At 38.6% G+C, this 27,602-nt stretch overlaps 1 protein-coding gene across 2 annotated transcripts in view; it reads left to right on the top strand.

The window, feature by feature from the left end:
- Positions 1-27,602, top strand: part of ARHGEF3 (Rho guanine nucleotide exchange factor 3) — a 112,991-nt gene that overhangs the window by 39,171 nt on the left and 46,218 nt on the right. The window contains exons 1-2 of one of the 2 annotated variants that reach the window (XM_058812692.1): positions 11,099-11,206; positions 20,872-20,934. In XM_058812692.1, the coding sequence (XP_058668675.1) occupies positions 11,174-11,206; positions 20,872-20,934 (96 nt within the window). In that variant the 5' untranslated portion in view covers positions 11,099-11,173. Of the gene's footprint in view, positions 1-11,098; positions 11,207-20,871; positions 20,935-27,602 lie in introns of those variants that run through there. The other variant, XM_058812690.1, reaches the window with a different exon arrangement.

Here is a 27,602-nt window from a genome sequence, read left to right as displayed (position 1 = left end):
TAATGTGGTCAACTTCATTAAAACAAACAATATTTTTCACTGAATTTTGCATTCTAATTTGGTGCTTTAAGTAGAGTATCCACTATTGTTTAGTGTGAGCTTTTTGTTGTCACTGTTTCTTGTGTCACACCAGGGTGAAATTATCAGTGATACCAAGAAAACAGTTCCCTCACAAGGGCAATGTCAAGAGTGTAGGCAAAATACCAACAACTTCTAAGCTGTAGATTAATTCAGAGCCAGTATAAAAATAAAATTGACTCTAGTGTTTCCCTCAGTTCTTTCCTGGAAAAGTAATTGTGGAAGAAGGTGGGTATGAAAATAGTGGGAAGAGTAGTGTAGGTATGAGTTGTAGCTGAAGAAACAGTGATCCCAAGTTCAGAGCAGAAGCTCACTGAAGTGATGACTTAGGGCTGCTTTCACAGTGGCAGCATGAGCTCCGTGATCCTGTGTGGTGCAGGTGGAGTGAGCTGTACCCAAAGAACAGAAAACTGGGGAGTAAAATCCTCCAGAATCAAGAACCTGAAAGCAGATAGGAGTGGTAGTATTAGAGAGCAAACAGGCAACAAGTTAAGGGATCTTCCAGCTGCTTCCTTCATGGGTAGAAATGAAGATCTGTGGCAGGTGGCCGCCACCTTATTTTTAAGGAAACTTATGAGATAGCAACACAGATGCTACAGCTGTATAACACATTCTACAGCTGTAATATTTCATACAGTGTGTAGTAGACAATTGCAGTTAATTGTCAGACATAAATGGCTGCATCAAGGGAAGAACCTGTTGGAGTTGTTCACTTGATCTGATTGGATGCTGAAGCCAAGATTGCTGAGCACTGGAAAAGAGAGAGCTAAGTGTTTATTGATATTTGCATTGTGTGAGCATTAATTTTATTTTGATGGATGGAAAGAATGTGTTGTGAAAAGCCTGGTGGGCAGACTTGAAGCCACACAGGTTTTCATAGAGATGGTGAAAGATAATAGGTTGGCTTTGATGTCTTTTCTCAAACAGGACTAAAACCTTACTGGCTAAAATAACTAGGTTAATGTTGACAGTGGAGCAGAGCCAAAGCTGAGTATAACAAACACAACTCTGGAGCTGACTTATTCGTGGCTATGTTTTTTTTAACTTCTATTATTACAAACTGTAATACAGGATCATTTCAACAGTCACAAATAATAACAAGGAATAAAGTGATTAGCACAGGATTGCAACATTGTGCTCATCTCCCTGTCCTCGCTTTGCAGTCAGTTCACTCTGTTGCAATGTCTCAGTATCAGGCTGATAAAAGGACACGTTAAAGAAACCTGGAAAACACACCAACGTGAACCTCAGAGTGAGATAAGGAAGGCCCGGATGTGACACATTTACCAAAGAAACTCCTCTGCACTTCTCTTTTCCTTACTTAAATTTATCAGAAGAAGCAGATTTCCATCTTGAGCAGCACTTTTGAGTTCCATGGTTAGAGGTCATGTTCAACTCTCTCAATGGGGATTTTCATGTCAGAATGACATCACGTTTCTGTTGTTTCTAGGTAGTGGTAGCAGCGACTTCCAGAATTTTGGGCTGTGTTTAGATATCAGTGGGGAGAAAGGAGTTAATAATTTTTTTTAAACTGAATAAACCAAACCTGGTTGAGATTAAATTTAGACATTGTTACTGAGCAGTGAAATCTTTTTGCTACCAGCTCCTCCTGCATACACAGAAAGCATCAGGTTAATTTGGGATTTGAAGAGATTTTTTCAGTCAGGTATCTAGCAAATAGACTATTATAAAGGGAAAGTACTTACAGTAACAGCTGCCATTCCAGAGGAAGAAACAAAGACCCTGTGGAGATAAGAATATCCTATACTGGAGGAAAGACTAGAATGTAGGAGGTTAGGTGTTAGAGGTGGTACTTATAATAGAAAAGGAATGAAGCAAAGGAATATAAAATATAGACTATAGAAAAGCAATAAAAGCAAAATCCTATCTTGGATATAGGATTGGAGAAGAAAAGAGGAGGAATCTGCAACTTGGAAAGAGGGATAGCCAGGGTGGAGAAAGCAAAGAGCTGTGAAAGAATTCTGAGAGAGAGTGGAAATGGATAGAGTACAGAAATGGAGGAAAGATAGTGAGTATAAAAACAGAGAGATGGACGTATAAAGTGGAGGCAGAAATCTGTAGAGCACTGCAGGTTTATCAGTTCAGCCTTTGGAAGTGCTGACCCTGAGATGATAAGATGGTGTCAGTGGTGAGCAAATTGTGCCTGGGACTTGGTAGGGAGAAGAAGCACAAATATCTGAAGGGATAGGACAGTTCAGAGGCAGGTCAATAATGAATATAAAGAAAACACCAGCACAGATCTTGGCACAGAAAATACTATTAATTCTATTTTTGCTTTATCTTCTGATTACCATTAACTCTCACTGTCCTTCCTATCCCCATGCCACCCTTCCCTTAAAACCTTGATGCAGATAAGGGGCTTTTCTCTTCCTCACTGTTTGGTGCTTATAAGCAAGAGAGATCGGGTGAATATGCTGCTCTGAGTGTCTGTGTAAGTAATGTGTTATGTTGCTGTGTAGAGTGGGAAACAGCTTCATTTCACAAAGCCTTCCATCAAATGAGGATTACATGTGTTCAGTCATCCACACACAATTAGATGTGAGGATTAAAGCTTCTGTGGTTTTTTGGTAGTTATGATACAGTCTTGAGTTATATGCTTGTATGCTATTTTCTACCACACTAAGAACAGTCAGTTTTATAAACAAGCAAGTTTTGAATCCAAGAAGAATAAGAATCTCTTGAGAGATTGATATTTCAGCTGCCTTATCTGTCTCCCTTAAAAGTACCCACTTTGTTTATGCCAGCAGGATAAACTTCTAGACTTAGATATGCAAATGGAAGTCTTCAAATGATTGTTTAAAAAAAAGAGATAAATTAGATAAATTTGCAGAAGTAGTGGTAACAGTGTTGCTATCAGGACATTTGAGTTGACTATGAAGAAACTGCCAGTCAGTCAAAAGAAAAGCAGTTACTGATCAGTGAAGAATATTGGGCTGTAGGCAGAACTGAAGAGGATGCTGGTTTTGTCTGCCCTTGTCTCTGATATGCCTCTCCACTGTTCCACTGACAGAGCATAATTTCCTGCATGCTTTAAGCAAATATCTGAACCATTATGATCATTTCTTTATTTCCTCCCTGCCACACACAACAGATTTGGCTGAAGATCTTCAGTGCTGAAAATAAATAGAGACATCTAAACCAACATTTTGTGCTTGAAACAGTTTGAGGCATGTGTTTAGTGCACAGTTGCCTGAAGATTGAAGATAATTTATTGCATTGAGGCTTCTTCCTATTTCCTCCTTTCTTGTTTCCTTTCTAGTTTTTAGAAGCATCTAGCTGAGCTGCAGATGTGGTCACCTGTGAGGAAGGCTGATCTAATTTATGAGAAACTTGTCATAAAAAAGTGTTAAATATGCAGAAAGTCAATTTTAGACATGTAAGTGGTTTCTGTGCTAGTTTTACTGCACATGTGTCTGTGGGGGGAAAGGAAAGGCGTCTGCCATGCCAAATGAGAAGGATTCCTCACTTTTCAGACAGCATTTAGAAAACAGTATATTTGTTGTGCAGACTGACACACTTGAGTTATCCCATTCAGAGTGCACAAATCTCAACAGGATAAAAATTTTTAAGAGAGAAAAGAAGTTTTATCCTGACTTTAAATTGATGAATAATTGGATAAATTTATATTATTTTTTGCTACCGTAGAAAGCGCCTCTGTACCTCTCCTGGATTCTGCCTGGATTTACTTATTTTCTGTATCCACTGATAGTTGTTTGCCTAAGCAATGATGTTACCTGTAACAGAAATGAGAAGTGGTATCACGCAGGCCTTTTTTCATACTTGTTGAAACAATGTTATGCACTATCTCTAAATCAAATGTGCTTAAATACCATAATCTCTTGATATGTCCAGTATGATTTTAAAACACAAGATATCATATGCATTAAAAACACATGTGGTTTTTTGTTAGTTCAGTTTACTCCTATGCCAAATTTAAGCAGCTTCCTCAGAGGGGGATGGTTACTTTGTCATTGACAGCATGTTTTCCTAAGTGACTATTTTGTGTACTCAGAGCGTAGCTGGGAGTGGAATAATTGTATAATTGTACCTGTTGTGACCTGGCAGTCAGCAGTCAGTTCCTTCCCGAACTACAGAGAGACTCTGAGCAGAGGAGTGTGGCTGGGGTCCCTGCTCCCCATGGCTGCTCTCCTCCCTTTGCCTTTGCAGAGAGTCCCACCTCTTCTAACCTGCAGCAGGTTAAAGATACGTGGATGCTTGATCCCTGACCTGTCTCCTCCCCCTTTGTCTTTGAACAGAATTCCGTATTCGTTTTCTGCTTTCCAAGAGATGATGAATTCCTGCGTGCCAACTCACTCCTTTTACATCTCTTCCTCTGTCTTCTTACAGTGGGGTCAAGCTCTTCTGTTTCAGAGTTTGTCTCAGCCCTTCTCTTTTACTGCTTGGCTCGGCTCAGACTTGCCTTTAGTGTGCCCCTGTGGAGGAGCTGTTGTGCTGCTGTCCAGCTCTGACCTTTCCTGGGCCAGGATGGCCCTGATACCTGACACCAGAAATGGTCAGAAGCGATTCTGTAAGTCTGTTCTTGCAGCTCCTTCTTGGGAGCACTGCAGGAGCAGGGAAACTTTACTTCACACCATTGATAGCAGCAATGTATGGAGCACTGTGAATATCCTCCCGTGATATACAGTTTCTGGTTCAGAAGACAGGAGCTTATAAATTGTACCAAATGTTAGGTTTGGTGTCTCCCTGCTTAATCTATGGGAGGAGTTTTAAATGGTTTAGCTTGTTATTGGTTTTGGTTTTGAACAAACCACTGGAACTGTTGTTGATTAGTCACAAGACTAATTTCTCCTGGAACAGCAAGGTTTATATTGGCACACAAATAGAGATGCTATCAGAAATTCATTGTGTGGCATTTGCATAACTGCATAGCAGTCAGTTCCATCTGCAGTTTCAAAACACATCGAAATTGTCATATTCTTAATGTATACACTGAATTGAACTACAAATTCAGAGTGACCAGTTATAAAATTTGAATAATTAAAAATTGTATTATTCCAAAGCCGTGTGCTGAGTCAGCATGGCTTCTTCACCATAACTTCTACCCACAGTGTGTGATGCAAGATTAGCCATGCCACAGTAGAATGTTTTATTTGGAATTCCAGCCAAACATGGTTTGTTGATTTGTGGGATTCTTAGGCCTGTAATAAATGGCCGTATTTCTTTGTAGGATCAATGGGTACTGAAAGTTACAAGGTCCTCTGCATACAGTAGTGTGGCAACAGGAATGGGCTGGAGTGACAGCTGTGAGTTGTTTATAATTAATTACAAAGGGGAATGATGCTGACTGGCCTTTAGACTTCAAAATTCCAATAGCTGGGGGCTCAGGCAGACAAACCTGTGCATGTTTTATGAACTATTACTGCTTGTGCTACCTAGGGAGTGCTGTACTGCTTATGAGTTTGCCCTGACTTCATTAAATCAATTCAGTAGCTGTTTTATTAAGCTTTCACAACTTTTACATCTGTGAAAGAAGACTCCCAAGAAGTCATCTATGAGTTAAGTACATAGCCATTAAACTGTCCACCTAGTTTACAGAGATGCTTCCAAGTCGATTACATGGCAGTTATAATCAGATTTGTGTTTCTTGGGACAAGAGTATTGAGGCCCTTATAGAGCACTTGGCTGAGGCATTCCTGAAAAGACCTCCACAGACTTTGACATCTGCAAGACTTTTCACCCATGACTTTTGTTGTAAAAGGTAGATATTCTGCTTACAAAAGCTCATATATTTAATTAATACCTTGATTTTTTCTGACAATGGAAATACTATGATATTTCCCATTTGGAGGGGTTTTGTATAATTTCATTTTATCTTTTCAAAGAATGGGGTTTTTTTTATACTTCATACAGTCATTCTGCTACTGCTGTAGGGTTTTGTTTTATGGTTCTTTGTCAGTGCTTTGTAACAAGTTTATTTTTGCTCCGGGTGTGGTTTGTTATTTATAGTAGAAATATTCTGTATATGCTATAAACCCTCCATGCCAGCTATTTTGCACATACAAACAATACTGAGCTAGAAGCAGCATGTGATAAAGCAGATAGGTCCAATTGTGATTCTCTTATGCTAAGTTGGATGTTCTGTTATAGAGCAGATTTCCTGTATTTAATCATAGACTGGGTGTTACCTTGTACTCCTGCTGTCATTTACTGTTCTTTTCTTTGTTCAGCAGCAGATGAACTTGACCCCTGTTCAGTTTACCTCCAATCAAACTCTGCCCATTTCTTTCTTTGTTTCCCTCCACTCCACCAGTGACTGCTCTTTGAGAACGCGTGATGTGAAATTACTATTTCCTATGACTTTGTTTCAGAAACCTCTAATGGTTAACTGAGTGGTGCTCTTGTCCAGTCTGAGAAATCAACATTTTAGAAGCAATTTTGAACTATAAATTGGTATTTCATTGATGCTACACTGTTTGATATTAGCAGTTTTATTTTCAATTATATTGTGCAAATGAAGGGCTGCACACATGGGCTTGAAATGCTGTTGTGTTTGCTTTTACTAGTGATGCTTGCAGGGGGACTTGGTGTTATCACAACCTGTTACAAATATACATTGTTAATGTGGCTTTCCATTTTCCCCAAATTGTTTTGATGGTTTGTTGTCTAATCTCCTAGTGCTTATAGTACAAAACCTTAGTGATCATTCTAAGTTGATTGTAAAAGTTTTCAAGTAGGTAATGCTTAGGTATTATTATTTCAAACTGTGGATTAAATAAAAAAAAAAAAGTAAATAGATGGACTACAAATTTGGAAAAGGTTTTAAAAGTATATCCAAAGACAGTTGGGAAATCCTCTATACTGGAGGTTTTATTCTAACATCTTCCTCTCCATTTGCAGTCTCTCTGCAGTCCCAAAGGTTCTAATTTAGTTTGTCAAGTTGTACTTGTGACTGAAAGCTAAACAAAATGCTTTTAAGGACCAGGAGAGAAGGAAACCTCCTGAGAAGTTCTGAACTTCTGAAACAGTTTATAAACAGTCCTGAAGCTGATGGGAAAAGAAAAGAAAGTTTGAGTTCTCAATTTTGAGGAAGCATTTTGAGGGGGTTTGTTGGTATCTCCATGAGGACACCCCTTCATTCCAAACACAGAGGTGCTTTCACAACCAGAATTTGTCAAACATCTTAGTTGTAGAATGAATCCTAAATATTTCTAAACATAAGTGCAAGATTCTTCTTGAAAGCTAATGCTGTGGTTAGATTGTACACAGCAGTTAACAGTGATGGCCATCTTTTAAAATCTGGCACAAATGCTTAGGAAGAACAATATGATGGTACCTTCTATTTATTGCAGCCTGGAAACAAATTTTGTTATTACAATAGCAACCAGAAAATAAGGTCTCTGTTTTGCTGGATATTACACAAGCATAGTAATAAATTATTATTTCTCCAAAGAATTTACAATCTAAGCATGTGAATGAACATACTATTGCATTTCTTTAATAATAATCAATTAAATTTTTGGTGTAAATTAAGATCTGTTGAAGCTCTTAAAATTCATTCATGATGACAAATCTTTGTAATTCCTGGGTTCTGTTACGTGTTTTGAAATGGGATATCCCATTCCTAATGGAAGATGAATATAATATGTATATATAATATACATTATGTATATATGTATATATAATATATATGATATGTAAAATGCTCACTTAAATTTGTAAAATGCTCACTAAACAATTTGTTAGATTGTTTTTGTTGCAAAAGTTTTACACAGGTTGTGTCTGTCTCTTTCTAGATGGTAGTTATTTGTAAAGCTTTTCAGAGAGAGTTAAATTTAGCATTCTTAAAACACTCATAATGCACAATGAGAAAACAGTCTCAATCTGTCTCTGTGCCAGCAGGCTCCTCACTGAATTTGCTAAACTTAATTCTTTTCCAAGCACTGTTTTCAGTAGTTCACAACCTTAAATATTCTCAGAAGTAGCAGTCATAAGTTTCAACAAACCGTGTGTCCTCCCAGAGCCTTCCAAGAGTCCAAAGCAGAGCTGTAGCCTTGTGCAAAGGTCACGGAATGAGGGCAGTTGTGCTGATCCTAAGAAGATTAGATTGCATGTCCTGACTGCAAGGATACTGGGAGGAGATGGGAGAGAGCTGCAGGGCTTCCTGAGGCTCCTCAGCTGGGCAGTGGCTGGTGCAGTTTGCTGTGGCCCTTGCTTCTGGACTACTACAAAAAGAAAAAAAAAAATTCTCAGAAAAAATAAAAATTGTCTTCTAAATGTCTTGAACAAATCATGGCAATCTTTTCCCCATTCTGGGAAGCATCATCTGAGCTTTCCTTTGATCTTTATCTCTGGGAGAACACAGGAGAAACTACAAAGTCAGTGGTTTGTACTAAGGGAGATGGGATGGGCAAATTTGGATGTCTTGCAGGGAGTTTGCTACCAGTGAGTGTCTCTCCCAGCCCTTGGAAAGAGCCAGGTCAAACCTCAGAGCATTTGAGATGTGTATGTTCCCCTTTGTGCAGTGAAATACCTGTTGCAGCAGTAGGATATTGCCCTGGAAGAAGGATTTTATATATTTATTTTCCTATTTGTAGTATCTGTAATTTTAAGAACTCTGGAGAAGAAAGCAACAGTGAACCTGCTTAGGTAGCTTTGCTTGCATTTTGCTGTGTTTTTTGACACAGCAACTGGAAACTGTCTGTGTGCTGTGTGAATAGAGACTTGTGATGTGCTGCTGGTTACAGACATTGGACAGGCTTCAGCCTTATGCCACCACAGTGCTGTGGGCATTTTACCAGTGAGAATACTGAGGCAGGAAACTTTCTGAAACAGTGTTGTCAGATTTATTTGTTTTAATTAAAAAAAAAAAAAAGGAAAAAAGAATAGCTGGTGTTCATCCTTTGTTCTTGAAAACTATAGTTACAGCAATATTTAATTCCCTTTACTCAGCTTTGTAGATTTTTTGGCTGGCTATTTGATCCTGTGTTCATGGTGCTGCCTTGTTTCATTTCATGTTTGGTTGGACTGGACAGAACTGCTCTAACTGCATGGGGACCAAAGGAGCAGCTTTTGTGTATTTACACATTCCGAGTTTGTCAGTTCTGATTTTTGGGCCTCATTCTTTGGAAGAAGTTGCTGTCTGGAATCTAGACAGGGTATCTTGTACACAAGTACCTTCCTTGGTACTTGTGTGGCTGTCTACAATGTAAGTTCCAGAGGCACTTTTTCAGATGGACAACCTTGATGCTACTGTCAGTAAAGTGCAGAGTACCTTGGAGGTGATCCTTGTGCAACTGCAGGGAAAAACCACAGATAAAATGTTTTCTTCCCTCAGACCTTAGAAAGCAGGTTTTGCCATCCCAATAATTTGTGTTGATTGATAAAGGCAGGGGGCCAGAAGGCTTTAAATGTTGTTTATTAGTTTGAAGAGAAAAAACCTGACAGAAAGCTGAAATCTGTGGTATCTGCCTTTAGGCTTCTTAAATTCTGATAGCTGTTGAGGCAGGTGGTTATAGGCAGCCTAAGGAGTAGTGCAAGTGCAAATAGAAAGAAGTACAGCAAGTTCAAGTCTTTATGTGTTGTGGTCTCCAGGAAGTGGAATACAGAAATCCAAATGCTACCAGGAGATCTGATTGAGAAATGCCTGCCTACCTATCTTCATCTTTGGTGCAATTAAAGAGCTGTGGATATCAAAACACTTGAAATAAAATGCACTCCTGTATTTGATTCTGGGTCAGGTGTTACCAAATTCTGATGACAGAGGATTAGAGTTTCCTGTATGGGATAAAATTATTTAAGAAATAACTTAAATCTAAATTAATAGAGACTAAATAATACTTGAAAAATATTGTAGGCTTACATACAGAGTTTATATGTATTTCCTTGGAAAAGTGTACTATAGTCTGCTGGCAGGGTCTGAAAAGAAGGTGGCTAGGTTGGGTTTTGCCTCACTTTTGGGCAGAGAAGACAGGCCAATAGCATTCACCAAGAGTGATGTACTTCAGTAATTTTTAAGTCTTGGCCTAAAATGTCTGTTTTCTGAAAGATCCTTCAGTTAGTATGTTCTGTCTGCAGAGATGTCGTGGCTCCTCTTCTCAAAGGAACTGGTTGCTCACTGGTATCGGTTTCACCTTTATCTTCTTCCTCCAAGCTCAGCAGAAATTTTTTATTCTGAAGAAAGATTGCACCAGCTCACTAAGGACTTGTTTTCTTTAAAGATGAAGTTTGAATTGCTGTTATCTTGCTACCCAAATTAAACTTTTTTTTACTTTCTTGCCCACTGGAAGAATGCAGAATTCTGCTTATAGCAAAACCAGCTCCGTGTTTGTAGATCTGAGCTAGTAATGGAAGACTAAATAGGATAGGGGCAGATCAAGAGTGAAGTGTAATTCTTTCTAATTATATTGAATTTCTAGGGATAAAATCAAAGTCTGCACTTGTCCTTACACATAAAATTAGGATGCTTTGCCATGCTTATCTTTGCTCCTTTACTCTGGGCTGATTCTAAAACAATCAGTTCTTAATTTTTACCATTATGCCTCCCTTAAAAAACTTCGCCTAAACACATTGCTTCTCAAATGCTAAAAAAAAATGTGTAAAATAAATATTTAAAAGTTCTGCCCAGTATCTACCGGCAGTTTTGTGTGCTCAGACATCTGCATTTGGACATAGTTGTCTGCCCTTGAGTTTAAAGCCTGTTGCTGTGTAAGAATTGCACAGGTGGAGGTGGATTGTTTCAGTTACTGAGGCTCAGAGTTCCCAAACACCTACCTGTTATTTTAGAAACCTGTTAGTGATACCTTTACCTTCGCCATACTGGTGCTGTTCACTTATTGGCCATTTGTAAAACAATTTTGTCTGTTTAAAATATTATTGGGAACCAGCATGTGAGAGAAAAACCACAACAGAGATAGACACAGCAGTGCAGATCAGCTTCTGAGACTTGCAGTGCACGGCATGACAGGAAGCGAGAGCAAACTGTGAGGCTGCATGGGGAGGAGTTCCTGCCGAAAACTGAGGGACGGACAGAGGGGCTCCTTTGTAGCCAAGGCTTTCCACTGTCACACTGGAAATTGAGAAACCTGCTAAAGTCTGAGTACAATACAAATAACTCATGGTGTGGTGCTGCTTATTTGTGCATCATCAGGTAAGCGTGAATCGGGATCGTGGAACTTTGTATTGTTTGTGTGTAAGTTGGAATTGCACACATACTCCTTCCAAGCATGCCAGGATTTAAGACTGGGTATTGATTAAAGCAAAATGTTGCTTGGCAGGAATGTTTCCTTGCGTAAGGGAAGAAATTTGCTAAAAGTGGAGGTAACATACTCTGCTATTCCCAATGGGATGGAGGATTGTTTATTTTTCTCTCTGTATTCATTGTTTGTTGCTGCTGGGTGATGGGTTTAGGTCTTTGCTTCTGCTTATCTGTCATACCCATGTAAACATCTCTACCTCAGTCTCCTAGCCTGAAAATGTGAATTTTTGCTGATCCTAGGGCTTAAAGAGGACTATTTATAGCAAGATGCATTATTGTCTCCATTGTCAAAGTGAAAGCAGTGACACATCCTACTTACACTGTACTTACACTGCAGCATGATTCTGCTCGGTAGCATGTGGGTGTGGTATCACCTGGAAAACTGGGTGCTGATATGGACACTGCAGTATGGAGAGATGTGGACAGAAAAGCAGCCAGGTTGATAATAACTGTAGAAAATACAGCCTTTGAGAGAGGTTTAAAATATTCAGTGCATCTTGTGTATAGAAAAGATGTGAGTATAGGCTTATCTGAGTGTGTGTAGACAATTGCAGAGTGGGCACTAGTTCTCTGTTTTTGCCAAGTGCAACATGGGAAGAAATGGGCTTTTTTCATGGCAAGGGAGATTGAGGTTAGATATTTTGGGGATAAAAGCTTCCTGATTGTCATGTTCATCGAGAGTAGAACAAAGTATAGAGTTAAAATCTGTAATTTCAAACTGCTGTATAAAAACTTTCCTGTCTTATGTGTTGCAGTGGTTTGCATTTGGTACTTGTTTGTCCTTAATGATTTGTGTTGAGCTTTGATTTTGGACTGTTAATATGTGAATAAGAGTAGCGCATTTGGGACACCAGTGAACAGACGTGATCTCAGATTTTGCAGCTTCAGTTTACAGCATCCTTTCTTGGAAAACTTTAAAAAATCCTCTCATTTAGGAATCCAAGTTATTTCAAAATATTTGTGTGTATGTTGACTAAAACTGTACTTTGAAGTTCTGAGAAATATGTGATCAAGGCAGGGGGCTGTAGTGCAAGGCAAATCAGGGATATGGAAACCTTATGGCTCTACAACACCTGAAAGGAAGCTGTAGCCAGGTGGGGTCAGTCTCTTCTCCCAGGTAACAAGTGACAGGACAAGAGGAAAGAGCCTCAGGTTGTACCTGGCAATGTTTAGATTGGGTATTAAGGAAAATTTCTTCACTAAAAGCACTGTTAGGCATGAGGATGGGCTGCCTAGGTCAGTGGTGGAATCACCATTCCTGGAGGTGTTTAGAAGCCATGTAGTTGTGTCATTGTGAGTTAGTGGTGGTTTGGCAGTGCTGAGTGAAAGGTTGGACTTGGTGATCTTAGAGGGATTTCCCAACCCATGGGATTCTGTGACGTGATGTGTCCTGCAAGTGCACAAAACCTTTAAGGATAGAATTAGAGCATTAAAACACCCCAACTTTAATTATTCTTGCTTTTACAACCAATCCTATGCTAAACTCCCTCAGCACAAACATACAAGGCCAGGAGCTGCAAATTCATCACCTCAGCTTGCTGAAGACTAAGGAATCCAGGGATGTTGGCATGCTGACTGGTTGTGTTACTTGGAGACATACAGAACCGGATCTGACAGATCCCAGCTGAAAAGTGTTTGAAAGAAGAACAGAAGCTGAATCTAAATAGTGTGTGGACTCTTTCACATTGCATCTTATTTTTTATGTATATATTTGGTGAGTTTAAAATCGTTAGATATTGATTGTGTTAATTAGAAGCATAACTTATATAGGAGTGTTCAGATTTTGGCTGAGAAAGGATTCTCACACAACAAAAACCTCCTGTGCAGAAGAAATAAATGTGACATATTTAGCTGAATTTGGTTTGGACTTTACTGTAAAGTTTGCAGAAGTGTCAGTGTATTTAACTGTTCTAGATTCCAGTTACTGGTCCTCTCCTCTGTCTTCCAAAAAGGGGAAGGAAGAAGGTTAAATAAAGACAAAGTAAATACCAGTCCTCAAACAAAGCTGTGCTAATCCTTGTCCTTACAGCATCCCGTACATGCACACCCATTTCCTGTTGTTGATGTTAAACACATTGAATATAACTTTCATTTCATTGTTCACTTCAGTGTTCCTTTTACATTACACTGGCCGGAAAATCTCCAATCCATCACAAGCAGAGCAGAGCTGCTGGCTGTGCCGAGGGGAGGCTGCCAAGGAGCTGCCATCTTGGCCAGCAGAGATGTGGTGACTCCTGGAAGGGCTTGAAAAGTGTGAAAGTCATCAGTGGCACAGATGACCTTGCCTCCATTGCAGTTTTTGCTGTGCCCTAACAGAGCAGAGTCTGTTTTTTCATTTGTTTGTTTTTTTTGGAATATCAGGAACAAGCAAGTCCTGTTCCTAGCACTGGTATCCATGGTTCCTGCCAGCTGAATATGGGCAGGGTGGGAAGCTGGACTGTCCATGCTGTGACCAGTCACAGTGCAGACTGTGCAGTCAGGTCATCTCTGGCACTTTGTCCTTAAAAGCAATAATGTTAAGGACTTTGTGTCACTCCTGAGAAAATGAAACCTGGAATGTTTCTGGTATTCCAAACAGGAGAGGGCCCTGGAAATATACATGAAAACCAGTTTTATTATAGTGCTAAATAATTTTTGATTGCAAGATCCTTTTGCCAATTTAACACAAAGAAATGTGATACTGAAATGCAGGGTAGCAAGTTCTGGACTTCAAAAAATTTTGTGTTAGAATTCACTATTCTGAGATTATGGTCTCCAAAAACATACATGATGCATTATTCAGCTAGAAAAGGCATCATGCTCTGGGAAAACTCATTTTGATATGTTTTTGTCTCCTCATCCCTCAACTGTTGTCAGTGATAAAGCCACAGAAGAGGGAGATGAACAGGGAGGCTCACAGGTGTTGGCAGAAAAGTGAGTGACAGGCTGTGGTGAAGGCCAAGAGGGCTGACCTTTAAAGGTGGAAGAAGATCCATCTCTTTCTGAAAGGGCTTAAACTCTAGAGAGTGAGTTGTCACTTTATTGTGAAACTGAAATTGGCTATCTTGTAACCAAGCCCTGTAATCAACAGGAAATGCAGATATTTCTTGTTGGGGATTGCACACTGAGCTGTTTGTGTCATTAATATGTCACATTCTCCTGCAATACAGACCTTCTAGGTCTGTGCATTATATCAGCCAGGCTCAAGGGTGTTTTTTAAAGGTTTTTTTGGGGGTTTTGGGATTTTTTTGTGTCTTCTCTGCCTTTATTTCATTTTACATGCTTTAATGCCAGTGAGCAGGAGTGTGATATGATGGAAAGTGTCTAATCCCATGTGAGGTTTACTCTTTTTTTCAGTATCAGTCTGGCTTGAAGCTGGGTAGTGCAACACCACTGCTGTCTCTTCTGGTTCTCTTCTGAACTCTGCTTGGTGGGATTGTAGCCCATCACCTGTAGCAGGAAATGTTAAAATAGTGATCATTCAAGTAACCTTAACAGAAGGTTATTAATCTCTTGCTTAGTAATTAGGCTGGATCCAAGGCATATTTCATTAACTGAGTAATAACACCAGGAAAAAAAAAATGCTGGCTTTTAGGCTGGTTTTCCTCTTGTATTAGGAAGATTAAACTGAAATGTTCTAACTTGCTGGCTGTATCATCTGTTAAACTTTTGGAAACAGTTAAAATTAGATAGGAGAATTGAAACATTGAAGCAGTCCAGTTTGTAGTTTACTCTTTTCACCCTATGCCTCCCTTTTTGCATTCCTCTTGACATCTGTTTTGTACTATTTGTGCCTCATCACTGGACTCTGTCCTCACTGAGTCCTCCATACTCTGTGGTGTAACTAACTGGGAGCTTGATAATTTTCAAATCACATTTGAATGTGATTTGAAATGAAAGCAATGAAAATTTGAATCAGATCTTGTAACACAGAAGCAACAGCAGCTGAAATTTTTGGAGTCATTAAAAGAATAAATATGGTCTTAGCAAGTGGTACTTTTCAGGGATTTTTGAAGAGAGATCCCTGTGTTGGTTGGATGGGTGTGGATGCACTGACAAGCTACAAAGAAGAAAGCATGAGAATTGTAGTGTCTGAATATTCTTTTGAATTTACCAGCATCTGTACATGTTAGAGATTGAAGAGTTAGAAGGGCGCTTAGAAGTGCACATATATATTTTAGTATACACATGTGCATGTTGCTGATAAAAATAATTACACATCAATAGAATTTATAGGCTAAATGGATTTAAAAAAAAGTTGTATAAAATTTGTGATAAAAATGTGACTAGAAATTCACATGGAAGTCTGGATTATTGTTGTGATTTGATGTCTTTCTCTAAAGAAATTATGTGCTCCTGCCTTATTCTGAGCTGCTTCAACACCAGCTGTGTTTCCTGGGGCATAAAGCCATCATCAGGCTTTGGGTGGGAAGGTTCCTTGTAGATGAAGAGGGGTTCTCAGCTGGCTCAGGAGATACTGATTACTTTCTAAAATTAAAAGAAAAACAATCATGTAATAATGCTGCTTTTCATGCAGACAGAATCCACCCTTTGGACTGTGGTTTAAACCTGGCCTGTGATGTTTGACTTTTTATTAAGTCTTTGATCAGTTTTTTCCCATCCTTCCACATTAATCCCTTTTGATTTTTATCTTTGCTCTACCTGATCTCTTCAAATTGTTTGTCTTTGGGTACTTTTGTCTTTTAATTTAGTCTGATACAGATATTGTCCTTGATAAAAGTGTGCCATAAGCTAGACAGGAACATAAAGCCCAGAGTAGTGAATGTCTTCATCCCTTCTTCTCAACATAAAAATGATACAAAACTTTGTTAGCTAAATGGTTTCCCTTTTCTGTATTATTGCAAGTGTGTGTATATATATATATATATATATATATATACTTGTTATATGTATGTATACCTAAAATATGTATATATTTTTATATGTGTGTAGGTGTGTATATATGCACCTATTTATATTTATTGAAATCATAAAACTGTTATTTGAAACATTATTTTCTTCCAGTTAGCAGTATTGAGGTGTGTTCAGGTGTATGTTCTGGAAAGGCTGTTTTAGAAAATATTTTCATATGAAAACAATCTGAAATACAGGCTTCTAATTTTTCTTTGTTTTGGACTTTTTGTGTTGGGGACATGGGAAAAGTCTGTTTCATTAGAATGGATTTTGGTATGAAAAAAGGCTTTAAGTTTTTTAGTGTTTGGTTTTGAAATGAGTCTGTCTCTGACTAAGAAGGCCTAAGGGTATCATGTGCCTATGCAAATACATTATCTTGAACTGTTATTTGTTTTGGTACCAGTCCGTGTGCAGACCCATTTCTAAGCATCTAGGATGGAGAGATGATTTAACAAAAGTCAGCAGCTCTTCTGAAAAGCATTGCCTTCCCCATCGCAGGATGGGTTTTGTCAAGCTATTTTTGTGCATCTTTGCATTTCATCTCCCAGGTGGTAAAGTATAAATCTGTGGTATTGATAATTAAAACCTTGTGATGGGCACTATGTTAACCCAGCCTTCCTTATATGAATAAGGAATAATGTCTTATTGCTCTAATTGCTTTAATGAAATCAATACTTTAATGTATAATTGGATATCTTACCTTCTCATCTCCTGTGAGATAATTATGGAAAGCAGCTCTTTCCTGCTGTGTCAAGGCCAGGAAGTCGTGTCTGTGTAACTGTGGATGTAGGCACAGCCTTTTGGAAACAGTACCACAAACATTAGGATTCAAAATTATGATAGGAAAAGCTTTTTCAGCCAGAGGTTCATTTTCAGATGCAGGTAATGCACCTGTGTGGTCAGTCAGAAAACACAGACATTTCTCATCAGAACATGTACTTGCTGCTATTTTCATACAGATGGGTGCCCGTTTTTTAAGGCCTCTAAATACTGTGCAAGAGAAAGTTATCAAAGTGTTCCAAGCTTTCCTGTTTTCCCAGGAAGGCAAACAGCATCATAATATATTTCAATTTAGTTTGTTTCATGTGCATACAAATTCTGACAAAGAGACACTCTGTGGTCAGATGCCATTTGCCTATAGCCCACTGTGGGCTTACCAGGATGGCATTTGCCATTTGCCCATAGCCCAGTGTGGGGTTACCAGGGTGGCATTTGCCATTTGCCCATAGCCCAGTGTGGGGTTACCAGTGTGTTCTGTGGTCAGTGTCACACTGCTGCAGGGGGACATTGTCATTTCAGAGTGTGCTGGGGGAGCAGGGCTGCAGGGGGACTGAGCCTGCCCTGCTGGACCCTGCTGTGCCTCCTCACCCAGCCCTGGGCTCTGCCAGAGGCTGCTGCACCAGGCTGAGCTTCTGGGCTGCTTTGGGGAGAGGTTTGTGTTGCTTCATGTGCCGTGTGGGTTAAAACAGAAAATGCAGAGCAAGAATCAAGGGGTGATTTTGTGGGACAGGCAGATTCAGGGGTCAGTTGCATTGTGCTATGACAGCTGAGACAGGACTTGTAACCCCCTTTGGGGAAAAGATCTTCACAAAGAGCAGGGATTAATTTAATGAGCACCTTATGCTCCCTGCACAATATCCACTGCAATCTTTGCTTCTAATCCACTTATTATGGGCAAAGAAATTTATCTATGATCTGGTAGCTCAATTATTCCTTTTTTTTTTTTTTGCCATGGAGTTCTGCCCCCACTTATACAATGATAATAGCTCTTGAAAGTCTCAGAAATATTAAATCATTAATCTTGCCTGCCCTGGTTAATATTTAACAATTTCTATTTGAAATGACTGGTGTTGCATAACCACTGTGCCTCACAGAGAACATAATGAGTATAATATTTGCAAGCTTCCAGATAACATTTCATATTCAGTAGCTTTTATATTAAGTGTGTAGTACTTTTCAGTAAGTAGAAGATCTAAAATAAAGTGAGGAATGATCCTTTGATTAACACAGTGAAGTATGGGGTAGAGCAAGAGATCTATTTTGTGGAGGCTGTCCCTGACTTACTGAATATGTAATTGCTTTTCCTACACTTTATTTTTATCTTTTCATTGCTTTTGGTCTGTACATCACAGTTGATACTGATTTGTATCAACTCAGGAGTATATTGATGTTTACTATATAATCAAAAATGTTGCTTTTAAATAAGATACAAGTATTTTAATTCCTGCTGACTCCATTTTGTGCTGTGCTTTACCTGAACAGCCCTGCCATGGATGTTTGTCCTCATGGCCGCTGCTTTGGCCATGGTACCTCTGTGTTTTGAACCCAGAGCAGTTAGAGCCCACACACAGTTGTTGTGTAACCTTCCCTCTGCAGTAAAACCATCTCCTGCCTCATTCAAGTTCACTTTAATCCTGTGGCCTTGCCTATTATCTCATATTATGTAATTTATAGTCTCAATCCACTTTCCTCAGAGCTGGCCAGTGTTGGAAGTGCCACCTTCTGTGTTAATCTGTAACCATGTGACTGCAGTCAGAATCTCATAGTTGGTTGTTTAACAAAGGAGCTGCCCATTTGTTGTGTGTGTGGCCATTTGTCACACTCCATTAGCAGTGAAATCAAGTCTAAGGTGTCAGATTTAAAGCAACACCATCCCAAGCTGTGGATGCAGTTGCATCCCGCCCATCCATGCGCTGGAAGCATCAGTTAGTGTAGACTCAGGTACACCAGGTCCATGCACAATTTTAATTTACCCTTCTCTTGTAGAAAGCTGTATTCCAGTATTGTATTCCAAATCCAAATGCTTTTCATTTTTACTTAACCTATGTCCACTGTTTGGAGGGCTGGTACTTCAGTTTTATCATTTCTTTTTGTGACTAAAGACTCGGTGTAGACTTAAGTAGAATCAATATATGATTTTTGAATACAAATGAATGATGCATGCATTTGGGTCCTCAGAATTCTAATTAGGCTTGAAGAACAGTCTGCAACATGTTCTGGTCTGCAACTAGAATCTTAGGAGATGTTACTCTCTGGGCAAAGTACTGACCTGACAGATCTCATCCCTGATTTGTGTTTTTCACAATGAATTCACATTTGCTAGCCCAAGAATAGTAATTCAGATTAGTTTATCCTGTGGGGGGAAAAAACCAAACCTTACAAAAGACTGATGCAGGATAAGCAAACATAGCTCAGTTCATAGCTCAGTGTGGTCTGGTCCAGAAATTTCTGTGTTCTAGTCAGTGCTTTAACTTGTTACTAATAATCCATACTGTAGCAGTAAAAGGGATTTGATTGTGCTTAGTCTGAGGGTGAAGAATTACTTTCATAAAACACTTCTGACCATATAATGTGGTGACAGAACTCGTGGTCCAGTTTCTGGATAATAATGATGTTAAAACACAGCTGTTGCTGACTTTGGAATTATTGTTTTAAAAAAGTATCAGAAGTTATTTTCTGAAAAAAAAGCAAAATTGTATTTAAATGAGTCAAAGATCTGCTGAAAACCAGTGAGTAAACATAAAAGATTTCAACACTAAGGGTTTAGTTTTAAAAGTATGAAATCAAAACTTCTGGATTTTGTGATAAGTATTCCTTATCTTTTCTCATCAAAGAAACAGTTCTCAGAAACCACATGCTTGACCTTGTAGATTTGAAATTGTTTCACTGGGCTTCACAAGAGCTGGGGGCATGGACACTGGGAATGGGGGAGATAGAATTTTTCTACCTTTTTTTTTTTTTTTTTTTTATTAAATAAGAAATACCTTCATTGTGTGCAGCTTCTACCTTTTAGCTGAGCTTTGGACATCCCATAACCTATGAACTCTGTATGGCATCTGTGGGGTTCTTGGTCTTTAAATTGTTCATCTTTCACTTCTGTAGACTGGAAATTAAATCCCAGCTATAATTATGTGTTACTGCTTATCTCTGGTTGACAGTGGAAGACAACACAGCTGGATAAATAAGAGTCATGTATATATTCTGTGACTTCTCCTGTTTCCTGAAGCTTCCTGGCCTGGTAGACAAGGCAGAGCTCTGTTAAATGACATTTCACACTTATTTGAAGTGCATGAAGATTAATCTTGTGGTGAACCTGTGAAATGACACAAGGGAGGGCTTGCCATTTGCAAACCCAAAACCTGAATATGGAGCAGAATGTAATCACTGATATGGAGAGTGAAACCCTAACATGCACTCATGTGATTCCTGCAGTACATTTCACCTTTTATATTCTCTGTAGATAGGACTTGATTGCTAAAGGTAGCCCTTGAAAAATCTTATGTTTAGGCTTTCAGCACAAAATGTGAGTTTCTCTTCCTAACAGTCTTACCGGTTACAAAAGTTCATATCAAGTGCCAAAATACAGTTTACAACATGGAGTAATTACTTATGCTTTTAGTTAGAACTAAATTTCTTAATTGCAGTGAACCTATTGAGCAGAAAAGGAACAGCATTTAATTCACTATGTGCTAATAGGTAGCTTTTCAAGTTGTGAAAAGAGAGTTTATATTCACATACATGGTGATTATAATGAGAGTAAGTTAAATATATATACACATATATTTATGTGTATGACATCATGATGTGTACTTGTCTTGGGATGAAACTAAAGGCAGTTGCTATTGTTCATCAAAACTGAGCTTTCTTTTCATTTTGCTTTACAGAAAAAACGGAAACAGAGTACTCAAGATGAAGATACAATCAGTATCTGCAGCCTGGATACAAGTGTGAGTAATTTAATTCTCTTTTTTGCCCTCCCTCTCTACCCCTGAAACTAAAATATGGCTGTTAAGAGTATTCTGAAATAAGCCTATTCCATCTTCTCAGCTGTGTTGTTTTCATACATAGCACGAATAACTTGTTCTGCTTGTTATGAAAAAAAGTTTGTTATATTGCTTCTCTCATTTTCTGTGTTAAACCTTTAAAAGAAAAATGATGTCGTAATGACAGTTTATTGTAAAGCATTTAATCTCTTATTAGTAAATAATTAACATGATAAAAGGGCTGTGTGAATGCAGGATTTAAATATAGACCTTTTATACTGTTGAATAGGTGTATGAGAAATTCCATTGCAGTTGTCAGTGGTGGTTAATGCAAGCTGTAGGAACCAAACTCTTTCTGTTGATTATGGTGGGTGTTGAATCAAAGTATTAATGAGGGTAATTATGCAGTAAGCAGCAATGTGTGTTGTTTTTCCTGTAAACTTGTGACATAAAGGTACACTTCAAGTTACAGTTTCAAAGTCATGGAACTGAAATAGAGGTAGGAAGATTTGCCATTCCTTCTGTTCAGTGTTTTCATCAATATTTGCAGTGTTCTTTTTACAGTCAGCTGTTGAACCAGTTTTCCTTTTCTGTAGACCTCTCACATAGTACAGACAGAAAACATTGTGGAAAAAATAGAGAATCAACACTGCTTGCTTTAAGAGTTTTATTTATTAGCAAGTGTCAAACCTAGTGCTGTGGTTTCTTTAATGATCAGATGTTAATTTTGGTTTGAAGTACACCTGTTCTTTGAAGCATTAATTACATTTAAGGGCTCACCTGCCTGGATGGCTGCAGACAAAGAGAAGCTCTTACAGGCACTTCAAGTGAGCTGGGTGGAATCCCGCACTATTCTGGAAATCATAAACCCACAGTAGCCTGACCTTGTCTGTGAGCTAATACTTAAATGTTAGTTCATCCCATCAGACCTGACATTGGGCCCAACTTCAAAGGAATTGTCATTCCTTTAAAGGAGTTTGAAAGGAATTGTTATTCTTCAGGGAAAATTGGAAATTGTTGACTATTTATTATTATTTTGGACAAATTGATAGTTTTTAGATGCTTAACTCTAAAAATGGAAAATGTTGGGTTTAACTATTTTTATTTTTCTGGGAGAAGTGTGTATTTGATTCTTGTGTGATTAGGACAATTAGGAAAAATTTCCTTGTGTGGAATCTGTTACATTGCTGTAGAAATACTTGGATAAATATAGCTTCTCCTTTGGCTAATAGCTAAAGATTTAAATACTGCTAGAAGGGGACAATTTCTGCTAATAGAATTCCTGGGGGAGAGTGTTCTAATGTGATCTTAGCTCTGAGTTTGCTCCATGGAAATACAGACAGAGCACTGAGCAGAGTGAGGTTTTCTGATGAGCAATAGATACAGCAATAATAATAGCAATGTCCTTCATTTGCAGTTATTAAATACCACTTAACATTTATGAACTATTATTTTCTTAGTATTGCTTTTTTATGTAACCATTATTATTGCCAAAACAAACATGAATCTGAGAAGAGATAAAGTAATTCGCTAAATATTGATCTGTAAGACAATGTCTAATAAAACCATTGAATTTGGATTTTCATTAAAAGATTTGTAAATCCCTACTTTAGAGGGATCTTGTCAATAAAATGTGTGAAGGGCTGTTAAGAAAACTCTTCTCACTGTCATCAAGGAAGAATTTCACTGTTTCAATGTAAATGAATGCTGGAGTCTATGTTAGAAAATAGGGGTGAGAAATGAATGGGTGAAGAAGTTTGAATCTTTCCTTAGAGTGCTTCAGAATCACTCAGGTCACCAGGGTGAGGATATAAAGGATATGCATTGCATCTTGAAGAATGATCAGTTTATTTAAATGTACAATTTATGTAAACATTAGTTGATTTATCTTTTTCTGCTTGAGATAACTTCAAGCTTGTCACCCCTTTTTCTGTTACCAGGAAGTGCTGATTGATTTGTGCTGTACATTCTATATTGTCTCTTGTGTCTCTGAGCTTACCTTGCCCTGAGCTCCTGCACATTGCAGTACTGCAGGTTCCTGTTCAGCACTGGCTGTGCCCTCCCCTCTGGCACGAGTTGCTCTTAGGGCCAGTCTGCCTCTGGCTGTGCCAGGAGACTTAAGTGTCAAGATAAGTGACTTGGAGAGGGTGGGTGCCTTTGGTTAAGAAATGTGCCTGGCATGTGAGTTTAGAACAACACCCTCAGGATTTTTAACTTCAGGTAATGGTTCAAGTGTGCCCATCAAAACCAGGTCCTGTTGACATTAAAACAAGTTGGGCAGGAAGAGTTTACATTTTCCCATGACTTGTGTTCCTGCCCATTAGATTATCATCCCCTCAAGTAAAGAAGGACTATCACCTTTGTGAGCCTCCTAGACGTGGCAAATAAACTTTTATTTTTCCTTTCATATCATATTTTTCTTATGATTAACAATAAAGACAGTGCTGAAAATGGAACTAGACTGAATACCAAGTGTCTCGTGGTTTTGGGAAACATTGGAGGGTCTTCTACTTGCACTGTGGAATGTTGTGGCACAAAAGGGATGGCTGGAATCTGACAGCTGATGGCTGAATACTTAGCTGTGGAAGCATTTTGTTCTCTCTGTGTGCTTAAATGTTATTTATATTGAGTAGAGATGTGTATTTTTGTGTTTTGGGTTTTGGTTTTAAAGAGCCATAGCTTACATTATAGGTAATTCAAGATTTCTATTACAAGGCAGAGAGTTGGCTGTCTTTTGGTCTCATGTTTGTGATGGCAAATTTCAAAAAGAATCAGTTCATATCTCACAGAAACCAGCTGTGGTGGTGTTATGCAAGGTCACTTTTCCTTTCTCTGTTGCCTCACATACAGAGTAACTAATTCCCAAAAATGGCGAGAGGGCTGAAGAAAGGGGGTGAGAAGTGTCTAGAACAATTAAAAGTTTGAAACAGTTTCTGTTTAAAAACCAGTCAAATATACTGGAACTTATGTAAACTGAAATCAAATATCCTGGGAACAAATTGGCATGTGATTAGTTCCATGAGAAATGGTCTGTGTAAGGGTATTTCTTCCCTTTGGACTAAAGGCAGAAAATAAAGCTGTTTATAGGTTCCTACCAAAGCAAAAGCGATGCCACCACACAGTGGCACAATTCTGGCACAGGGTGTTGTGGATACCAGAGGTTTTGCAGGAGTTAAAAAAAACCAAATAGGGTAAATTCATGGAAGGAAAAACTGCCAAGAGCTGTTAGACTGAGTGAAGCCACCCATCTGAGGAAGCCCTTGAAGCTGCATATTTCTGAGTCTGGGAGAGCAGACTGTGTGTCTGTCACCAGGTGTTTACTCTGCTTTCACATGCACAGCTTTTTCTCACTATTGCTAGGGAAATGGTGCTGGCCTGAGATCCATCCTTGGCCTGTCATGGCCTTCTCAGGAGACTTTGCTTAGCCCAATGCAGCACCTTCCTTTCTTCCAAGCAATGACAGTTTTGAAATTACTTAATGAGGGCTCTATGCTTAATTGGAATCTTTGGATTATAGTGTGATGTAAATAATTAAATGTTCAGGTTTTTTGTCTAGCAACTCTTATATCCTGAAAAGATCTGCCAAATTGTTTCTATCTTCAGTGAATGCATTTGTTTTCCAGGCCTAAGAATATGAAAATTTGAATGCATGTGTTCCTTATTACATGTTCAGATTTTCAGTGGGATAATGATAGATCATTAAAATTTTACAAATAATAAATTGGTTATTTTTTATTAAATATTGTATGTATATAACAAATCAGTGTATTAGGCTCTCCTGTGCAGCACACTGTCTGGTTTGAGTGACTCCTGGTCTGGTCAGGTCTGCAGCTCCCTGAGCTGCTGATGTGAAAATCTGGTGTTGCATTCCCTCTGTGCTGGTTTCACAGGCATCACCTCAGGGGTGGACCTCATTTTTGTGCTTGGCAATGGAAAGATCTGGCCATTTTTACTGTCTGACAGTCCAGTTTGTGTACATGTGTCTGGTGGCCACCTTTGTCCAGGAGAGGGTGGGGGTGGCAAAGAAAGAAGCCATTAACTATTTAATGACTGGATTACTTCATACCTTGGAAAGCAACATCCATATGGGTCTCCTGCCAATTACATCATCATGTGTCTACAGTCCTTTTACAAAAATAGTTCTAATTTTTTTTGTGACTGACCATTGCCAGACATACCTGTCTTTTCCAAGGGAATAACTCATACTGACAGAATTTCCTTTCACAGGAAACACTGCTTGGAGCTTTGCTGACTCAGGACAAGGACTGGTAAACTAAGCATGTTAAATGATCTTTGTATTTGTTTAGTGATCTGGACTGGCATTGATGCTTCAGGAGTTGATAAACTGGCTTATTAAACTGACTGGTTGGACTTGGCTCATTTTATTGCCAGCTTAAATAAGTAGATTTGCAAATCTCCTCAATGTCAAATAGTTTGTGATAACTTGTGACAGATGTGGCCAGCAGACTGTGAGGGCTGAGTGCATGAATGGACAAGGCCACAGTGGTCAGGAGTTTATTTAAAGGGAGATGTGCCTGATATCTGACATGGCTTTGTTCATGTTGGCCTCCACTGGGAGGCTTCACTCAGTCTGTCCAGCTAACTCAGCCAGTGGTGTTTCATGCCTGTGCTCTTAGAATGGTGATAGCTTCTGGATCTGTGTAGGCATAATGATTTAGAGACATTATGTAATTAACCTGGCTTACATGAACTTCACATTTTAGTGCTGTCTCTTTAAAGGCTGGGGAATTGGGGCATGTAAACTGAGACAGCTTTAATGATCGTAGAGGGCAAAGTATTTTTTGCATTTAAAACACCTCAATGAGCCCTGCTCTATATTCCACCTCTTGCAGACATTCTCTCCTTAGTTAAATTCTGAGCAGCTTCTGGATTATTTCTGTCTGTGCTTTTGCTCCTTGTTGCTGCTGTGACTGCTGCTCTTTCCTCATAACCCAGCATGGAAATGTGGTTCTTCATTCAGGGCAACCTTCTCCTGAGCCTGGTGCAGCACTGCAGGGCTGTGCTCCTTACTCAGGCACAGGCAGCTGGTTCTTTCTTGTATTCCATAGCTGTTAATTAGAATTAATACATCCCACTGAGCAAAGTGGTGGTGAACACTGTTATCTGGAGATCACTGAACAGAGCACTCAGCAAGGCACTTACCAGCACTGCATTTTTAATGGCTGTTCTAAGGGGGTAACTGCATAGCTGAAATCTTGTAATGTGATGATATTGTGTGCCTCGGATGGCTGTAAAATCATAAGTAACTCAGGAGATTTCCAGAACAAAAAGCTGGTAAAACCTAATATAAAACTTGGTCTTTTCAGAATAAAACTGTACTTGAGCAAAATTCTATCCACAAAAAGTCAGGGCAGTGGTCTGCAGTTCTCCTCTGCAATTGGTTTTATGCAGATCTGTTGTAAACTCCTGGAAGTTGTTGTTATTTTGAGAAGAATCATATAACAAATACATGATGAACTAAACATTTAAAACACTTTCATAAATAAGGTAAAATTTCAGAAGAGCTATTTATTTTTGTTCTATAGAACAATTATTACTGAAAATTAAGCTCTGCCAAATAGTCACTTACCATTGACTGAACTGGAAATGTCTTATTGCTCATCTGTCTACTTCCAAGTTATTAAAATTTGTCCCAGTATAAAATACAAACGAAAAGGTACCCAGACTTGAGCTACATTTGCATACACTAGACCAGAGTTCATTAATTTTGATTGCTTTTAGTGCAAAGTGATCATTTATTATGTGTTTAATAGTCAATATAGCTGAAACATTATTTGACCTAATTAAACTTAATTATAAATTCAATTATATTTGATTGCTAAGGTATGGCAAGCTAGCTTTATAAGCTTAGAGAGGATTACTTCCACATCAGCTTATCAGAGTCAAGATAATTAAAATATATATTGTGTCTGGATCTTTTATTTCTCTAAACTGTGGTCTGTTGCATGTTCATAGTATAAAAGGTCTTCAGCTTGCCCAGTAAGGTGTATGCAATATGTCTGAATTATTCATAACCTTTGTATATTGCTATGCAGCAGGGTGGTCAGTGCTCATCTGGATTCAGATTTCATTATACAGTGACTATTCTTAATCCATTATTAATCCCTCATATGATTGTCATAGACTACCCCCTCTGCTGCTGGCATTATTTGCAGTAATGTTCTGTATCTTAAAGCTCTATTTTGTTAATTCACTTGCTATTTCTCATTAGATAAGGCCTACAATGCTCTATTGGAAAAATTGCTGGTCAGGCTGCATTTTCCCTCTCTATATTCTAGTATGATCTCAGAGTTCCTGTGTAGTTATACAATTACTCTTTATTTATGTGAACAACTTCTCAGAATTTGGCTAATAGTTCCATTAAATCTCAAGGATTGTTTTGGTGAAGACAGCAAATGTGTGATGAACATCTTCAGTGCCAATCTGTCTGCACAAAGATGCCAAACCTTTGGAAACATGCACCAAACTTTCTTGAAACATACTTGGGGATTGAGTAAGAAAATGTATCTCTTGTACACATTCACCTGGTTTCTAGAAATTAAAGCTGGTCTATAGATACCTTAAATGAAGTATGATCATTAAAACTAACTTTTTTAATGGTTTAGCTCAAA

This window comes from Ammospiza caudacuta, chromosome 12 (genome assembly GCF_027887145.1).
Source record: "Ammospiza caudacuta isolate bAmmCau1 chromosome 12, bAmmCau1.pri, whole genome shotgun sequence".
Classification (NCBI taxonomy): domain Eukaryota; kingdom Metazoa; phylum Chordata; class Aves; order Passeriformes; family Passerellidae; genus Ammospiza; species Ammospiza caudacuta.
This window is presented reverse-complemented; position numbering and strand designations above follow the sequence as displayed.